Here is a 7,606-nt window from a genome sequence, read left to right on the forward strand (position 1 = left end):
TCAGGTCGTAGAAGCGAGAGCACGCGTAAGGCAAATTGAGAGCAAGCAGCAAGAACCGAGAAGGAGGAGGAGGATTTGTGCGCGAGCGCTAGAAATCTGAGAGCATGAATAAAGATTTGAACGCGAGCAGAGTAAATCTGAGCGCGAGCAGAGACATTTTTAAAGCAAAGGAAATGTTTTGAGAGCAAGCATGAAAAAATCTTAACATTAAATCGCTAAAGTGCGCTCTCGAATTTAAAAACTACGCTCTTGATTAAAGATAGAGATCTCACCCCATATGTGTGCCGGTGAGCCCTTTGAATGGAGCGCGCGTTTCTGGCACCCACAGGAAGAAGAAGCGTGTGAAGGAATGTTATGTGGGACTAGCGTGCATAAGGCTTGCGGTCACACAAACAAGTGGGGCTATATTTGGTGATATAGTCACGTGATTACGGAAGCGCGCAGTGGTTGAATCGTGCGTTTGGCGTGGTCACTGCAGAAACAGAGCATCCGCACATTACCACAAAAAAGCACTTCAGCTAGCAAAATCACAGATTACAACTCTTCAATGTGCACCTCTTAAATTCACGTACATCTATTACAGCGTTACAGTCACATGATCGCGGAAATACACAGTGATCAGATCGCGTGTTCAGCACCCAAAAAAGAAAACAACACAACAGTAAAGCAATTACTGATCTGAATCTACTGAAGAGTTCTACTCTGCTCAGACTGAAAGAATGCCTCTGCCTTACTGCTCAATCCTAGTGAGAAGGTCTGGCGTTGCGTGCACGCGTGTGTGCGTGCCTGCTCTTTTGTGGTCTGCAGGATTAAAATCCTTAGTCAGCAACGCACCCGTTTACTGCAAAAAAAGTGCTCAGTACATCCTATGTACAGTATGTCACAACCTTCTCTAATGCAAACAATATACATCACAAGACAACGGAAAAATAAACTACACAAGATGACAAGCCTGTCTGTGCTAAATTGATAGGTAAACATAGTTGTAACAATTCAAATATTAAATCTAAACAGTATATCAATTAAAATCTTCCATTGCCTAAGAAATTCTCTTACTGTTGGTAAATGTACATACCTTCACTCCTGAGCTGAACAACAGATATCTGTGTCTGCAGTGGTTTCTCGGTTTGGCAACCTCCTTGAAGTAGGTAAATGGAATGTGCCCGCCTATAGTATAGAAAAAGACAATGTTACTGTTTACTGTTTACTGAATAGCTTCTACAAATATAATGGCTACATTACACAAGCTATACAGTAGGATGCTGACCAGATAAGCGGCACTTATTGTGGAGACCTGACTAATTAGCAACTTGATAAGAGACAACTTAATAAGAGACATAACCACGTTTGTCTGCAATTTCCTACTGTAGAGATTGCCCAGCTGTAAGCACTGCAGTGCAAAGGCCTAATGGCTAACCGCGCAACAGCTAATGCAACACACTACTGCAACATAGCAAATACAGGAACAGGTGATGAGTGGAAGTCTGTACCACATAATTCCAGATGAAGAAATCCAGGCTGAAAGAATGCTGAACCTGCTGCTGCAGTCTGCAACACGGCAGTAGCAAGCTTAGTGCTCTGTGTCACTGTGGCCGCTAGCATGCCCCTTTGCTTTCACCATACAGGTGTGTGGCTGTTTAGGTCAATACACCCAACAATGGATTCAATCACTTCTTCAGTGGACTTGGGCTCTGTCATGTTTGACTTTCACAGTGATACTGTTACACAGCAGATACTGGTGGAAATCCAGTTTTGGTTTGGAATTATTGAGGGGGAGGTTTTTCAGTTTGGCTGGGAGGCGTGACACAATGGGATTTATTGTATTGTTGAACGCATGCAGTGCACACATCTTAATATTGTGATGTGTTCAAGTGCTCTTGTCAGGCTTCGGCAGATGTCGGACCCACATGCACAGTGCAGTCAAGGTGTTTGGTAAATAAACAATGTTTATTGTACAGGCGTAGTCAGTCAATCCAGGTCATACACATTAAGTCTCAAGTCTTCAGGCACAAAAGGAGCAGGCAAGATCAGATCCAGGAAGCATGCAGGGGTTCGGTACACAGGTGAGCTCGGCAGAGGTACAGACTAGGATAGACAAATCTCGAGGTCAGACAGTCAGAATATTACCACTAGATCCAGGCGAAGGTACAGTCAAGGGACAGGCAGGAATCGGCGATCAGTAACGGACGTGATCAAGAAACAAGGTAGCAATACTAGGAACGCTGGAATGTGGTACTGAGACTCGACAATCTGGCGGATCACTGTGGTTACTGGTGGTGGTTAAATACCCAGGTGACTAATGATTAATACAGGACAGGTGTGAGTAATGACAACCAGAACGTGAAGCAGGAAATAACCAGAGGGAAACCGAAACCGAGCGTACTACAAAATAAAACAGGAAAACAAACATGACGAGTGAAAACAGAGTCCTTCAGAATAAAAACGGGAAATAAAACAAAACCTTACAGTTCTCTTGTCTTATCTTTGTGAAACTTTTAAGCTAAATTTATTTACATTTTTAGGAGGCCCAACTAAAATACTGTAAGAAATATAATGTAGAATATTGACAATCACACAACACACTACAAATGGAGCACTTCAATCATTGGTCTCTATTGGGTTTATTGCCCTCTTGTGCTGTAAAAGTTTATCATTGCAAAAACATTGTAATGTTACAGTACATTGGAAATCCTTGCTTTTACTGTTACATCCTCTTGTGCACTACATACTTTATACATACAGTATATGCTAATGTTATAGTATATTACATTGTATTAGATGTTATTTCCCATTACCAAAGTTTTTGTAACATTAGTAATGAACATGATATTAGATTGTTAACTTATTTCGAATCATACATTTTTTTGTGTTCTTCTCAGGTCTTAGTAACATAATGTAACATTTTGAAACAAAAATACATATCAACAGTCCAAAACTAGATGCCAGAATAGCAAATATCTCCACAGCAACACTGAACTTTCCAGGAGAGCTGACATAAGCTGGAATAAAGGTGAGCCACACTGCACAGAATATTAACATGCTGAAGGTGATGAACTTGGCCTCATTAAAGTTATCGGGCAGTTTCCGAGCAAGAAAAGCAAGAATGAAACAGAACACAGCCAATAAACCTATGTAGCCAAGTACAGCCCAGAATCCTACAGGTGAGCCCAGAGCACATTCTAAGATGATTCTATCTTTGACTACCTTCAAATTCTTAAATGGGAAAGGAGGAGAAATTGTTAACCACAGGACACATATTACAACCTGTATGAGAGTGAAAACCAGAACACTGAGTCTCTGCTGTGTTGATCCAAAACATCTGATCACATTACTGCCTGGAAGTGAAGCTCTGAAGGCCATTAATACCACCACTGTTTTCCCCAAAACACAAGACATACAGAGAACAAAGGTGATGCCAAATGCTGTGTGTCTCAGCATGCAGGACCACTCAGAGGGTCGACCCATGAAGGTCAGAGAACACAGGAAGCACAGAGTCAGGGAGAAGAGCAGCAAGAAGCTCAGCTCAGAGTTGTTGGCCCTGACAATAGGGGTTTTCCTGTATGTGAAGAAAATGAAGGCTACAACAGCAGTCATGAATGTTCCACATAAAGATGCTGCAGTGAGCAGTGCTCCCATCATTTCTTCATAGGATAGAAACTCTGCCTCCTTCTTTACACACACGTCTCTTCTGTCATTTGACCAAAATTCAGGTGGACATTGCACACAGGTGATCGAGTCTGAAAATAAAGAATGAAGCAGATTTTGGACAGCAAACTTAATTATTACATGAAAAAATTATCTTTTTTTTTTTAAATTTAACAACAAATCTCATTATTTATTATGTCAGGGAAGCTCACAGTGGAGACCCAAATGCACAGCGCAGAAACAACGTCAGGTTTCAGAGGGTTTATTGTAGCTCTTGGTTGGACAGGCAGAGGTCGGGTAAGCAAAAACAGCGAAGGTACTGTACAGGCAAGGACTAGACGGAGGCACGGTTAAAATAACAGACAGACTAATGACTGGTACGCGACTGGACTTGCGAGATGCTGGAAGGCTGACAAACTGGGTACATGAGCAGACAATCTAGCAACGAGTGTGGTGGGTACTGGAGTATAAATACCTGACTGATTACTGATTAAACACAGCTGAGTACTTATGAGAATGGGGCGTGAAACCGGAGGGAACCAGAGCAGATCAGGAACTAAACAGGAAGTTGAAGAATGTAAAACAGGAACTAGATAAACACAGCTAAGTCCCAGAGTAAATGACAGAAGGCAGGAACTGAACAAGACAAAACAAAACTGGACGTACATGAAAATAAAGCAGGAAACGGCAACAGAGCAGTCCAGGTCATGACACATTATAGTTTGCTCATATTTGATCTAATACATAAAATTCAAAAAGTAACCATTCCTCAGTAATGACATCTTACAATGACAGTGCCAGACCTGTGGTGTTGCTTATTTCTCCCTCTGCACATCGTAAACAGTCATAGCAGCAGACAGGCTTTCCTTTCTGGAGAACCTTATGAGTTCCTGGGAAACATTTCTCACTGCAAACTGACACAGGAACCTGCAGGAACAACATCTCAATACAAAATAAGCAGTATATTTGATGTTTTTTGATAGTAAAACTCACATTTAAAGGAATTTCGACCATTATATTATAGACAAGACAATCAGTGACAGTTTACCTGTGATGACCTCTGTGCCCAGGTTAAAGTCATATTTTGCAGACTAAGATGTTTGTCTGCAGGTAAAGATGCATCATATAGACCAACTGTGACAAAGTCCACAACACCATTTTCTGTTGGCTGCCAGTTTATAATTTCATATTTTGCTGGTGGGTCTCCATCCTCATTGAAGTAAACTTCATCTCCTTCCTTTGTCTTAAATGTAATGTTTTTCACACCCTGTAAAATCTAAAGTGTTATGTATTTTAGTTGCCTTTCAAGTGTGTAAATTATATATGACACACCTTTTCATGATGATAAAACATTTGGAATGTGGATATTATTTTTCACTTACCATAAATGGATCTAACTGCATCAGTCGATTGCATGTTTTCTTGCAGTCAAGTATCTTGTGAAGTGCATGGGCCACAGCATACACTCCTTTATAGACATTGTTGAATATAGGCATACGCGACATATCAGTGAAGCCGTTTTGCACTCCGGTTAAATCTTCTTGTCCTGTACATTGTTTCAGATTCTCTGGTGATGAATTTGTCTGATTGAATTTACAGTTAAATAACGTTTCCCAGAACTCTATTAACATGTTGTTATTCTGTGAACTCAGCGGCTTCACATCTGTAATGAATTCTTTCATGCCTCTGACATGTGCTTTGGGAATGGACAGACCTATGGCACCATCCAGCATATGATACTGATCCTTTTCTGCAATGTAAGAAGTAACAATCCAGGCCTCTGTGCCAATCCACTGGTACCCAGTGAGGTTGTTCTGAGACAACTCATAAATTAGTACCTCCATATCCATGTTGGAGAGAAAAGCAACAATCACCTTGGAGGTGGAACGCTTCACAATTTCAATTATGTTTTGTAGCTTGCTTAGTGGATCAGTTCTAATAAAAGCTACAGAATACTCCAGACAGATTCCCAGCTGCTGAGCTGTTTCTGTGAATGTAGCCATGCCATAATTGCCATAGTCATTATTACTTCTAATAGCGCCAACCCAAGTCCAACCAAAGTGTTTGACCAGCTGGGCCAGAGCTCTGCTCTGATAGTAGTCACTGGGTATTGTTCTGAGGAAGGATGGGTACTTGGATTTATCACTGAGACAAGCACAGGTTGCAAATGGGCTAATCTACAATAAGAAATTATCTCCCATTACAATGATGAATAAAAGGGAAACATCCATTGCTCTTAACACATGTAGTATAAGTTGAGTGATTTATATATTTTTTTACATTTAAAAATTACAATTTCTTAACACACCTGTGTAATGTGAAAGGGTCCAACAACAGTAGCTATAGCCATGCATGGAGAAGAAGATGCTTCTCCTATTATTGCCTGCACTTGTGCAGGTCTGGAGCAGGAAGTCTCCAAGGTCTCATATACAACTTTGTTGTCATTAGACAGGGCCAGAGCAACCCTCACACTTCTGGCAATTGAGCTACAAGAATCATACATTTTATATCCCAGAGAGACTCCAGGTAGTAGGTCTGTTCTGTTATTGATCTCTTCAATTGCAAAACGCATAGACTGAGCAATCTGGAACCCTCTGAAATTCAAACTTAACAACAAGTTTTAGCATTAGTAATAAAAATAAAAGTATATGAACACATTAATGCCACACATACACTTGGAAATATTTTTAATTTGTAAAACCATTTTCATTATAAGTCCCAGCTTGGCAAAATCTTTGAATATCTACCAAAGTTTTCTTTGATATACAGTATAAATATGATTACAGCACAAATTACCTGGTGCATTCAGCTGGCAGTGGTTTGTTTGTGTAAGTTTCCTGTCTGTCCTTCCAGTTGCCGTGGAAAGGGAAGACTCCCCCCAGTATAATGTCACCATCTTCAGATAATTGGGAATTGTCAGGATCACTTCTGTGCCGACACACCAACTCTTCTGTTTGAGAGACATATGCCACCAACAACAGATGGAAAAAAACCCAGACCTGATCTGACCACCTCTTTTTCATGATGACTATGAGGAACAAACAATGATGTCAAATCACATGCACCAAGATGCAGATTAATAGCATTTGTTAGTTATTATAGATTTAAGGTCATTAAAAAAACCTGTGGCACCTGTGGCACTATCTCTGTAGAACTCTGTAGTACAAGTAGTATTAGAAGGAGGAGGTGACGTCATTGCAACACATTTACTCCAACAGTACTGTACATATTTTTTCTTTCTGCCTTACCAGATAGGAATGACACACTGTGCAGCACATGTTACCATTATTTAATGAACTATATTTAGCTTAAAATATATAAACAATATAAACAGCAAAATCATAACATCACATAATGTTGTGTTATCACAGTGTTAATTTTTACCAGTAAATAAACAAATTTGAAGAACGGATTCATTGGCAAAACAGGGACAATTACTGTACAAAATACTGAATGAAAAATAACAATGTAGACCTACAGTGTGTATAACTAGCATTTTCATGATGATGTTTATGAATAAATAAAAAATCTTGGTTCTGTAGCTGTAGAATACAAGCAAACTAGAATTCTGCTTTGGTGATGGTGCCTAATGTCATACAGTTGTCATGACCCACCATCCAAGATGGCAGGTTGAGTCTATGAGGGGTCCTTTGAAGAGAGTCAGAGCCAGTGAGTGCCATGAACAGGGGAAACAAGTTATTTTATTAAAATAAACTAGACATGATTGAACACTAGAAACCCACAGTCGAGGCCATAAAAAGTCCATAACCACACAGGAAACAGGCTACATGATAAAAACACACAACCGGATGAGTCCATGAAAGGTCCATAGCAGAATCAGCAGGAATAAAGTCTTCAAGATGAGATGAGTCTCTGACACTACCCTCATAGTGGGTGGAGATGATTGGAGTCTGTGTCCAGCAATAGCTGGGCCAACAGCACGCTTTTAGTGCTCAGAGTT

At 40.3% G+C, this 7,606-nt stretch overlaps 1 protein-coding gene across 1 annotated transcript; it reads right to left on the minus strand.

Annotated features, from left to right (window-relative positions):
* Positions 1 to 2,129: 2,129 nt before the first annotated feature.
* On the minus strand, positions 2,130 to 6,841 carry LOC114868212 (extracellular calcium-sensing receptor-like). The gene is made up of 7 exons (XM_055514137.1): positions 6,778 to 6,841; positions 6,442 to 6,595; positions 5,954 to 6,131; positions 5,028 to 5,822; positions 4,694 to 4,921; positions 4,449 to 4,572; positions 2,130 to 3,737 (listed from the first exon to the last, which is right to left on the minus strand). The coding sequence occupies exons 1-7, from the start codon at positions 6,839 to 6,841 to the stop codon at positions 2,830 to 2,832; spliced, it is 2,451 nt and encodes an 816-aa protein (XP_055370112.1). The 3' UTR covers positions 2,130 to 2,829.
* Between the last annotated feature and the right edge of the window lie 765 nt (positions 6,842 to 7,606).

This window comes from Betta splendens, chromosome 13 (genome assembly GCF_900634795.4).
Source record: "Betta splendens chromosome 13, fBetSpl5.4, whole genome shotgun sequence".
Taxonomy (NCBI): domain Eukaryota; kingdom Metazoa; phylum Chordata; class Actinopteri; order Anabantiformes; family Osphronemidae; genus Betta; species Betta splendens.

Excerpts from the sequence above, each read along its gene's own strand:
- LOC114868212 (XM_055514137.1), bottom strand. The coding sequence starts at position 6,841 with ATGACGTCACCTCCTCCTTCTAATACTACTTGTACTACAGAGTTCTAC. Across the intron at positions 6,596-6,777 it reads CTACAGAGATAGTGCCACAG|AAGAGTTGGTGTGTCGGCAC; the intron begins GTGCCACAGGTT and ends TCTCTCAAACAG. Across the intron at positions 3,738-4,448 it reads AGAAATAAGCAACACCACAG|ACTCGATCACCTGTGTGCAA; the intron begins GTCTGGCACTGT and ends CTTTATTTTCAG.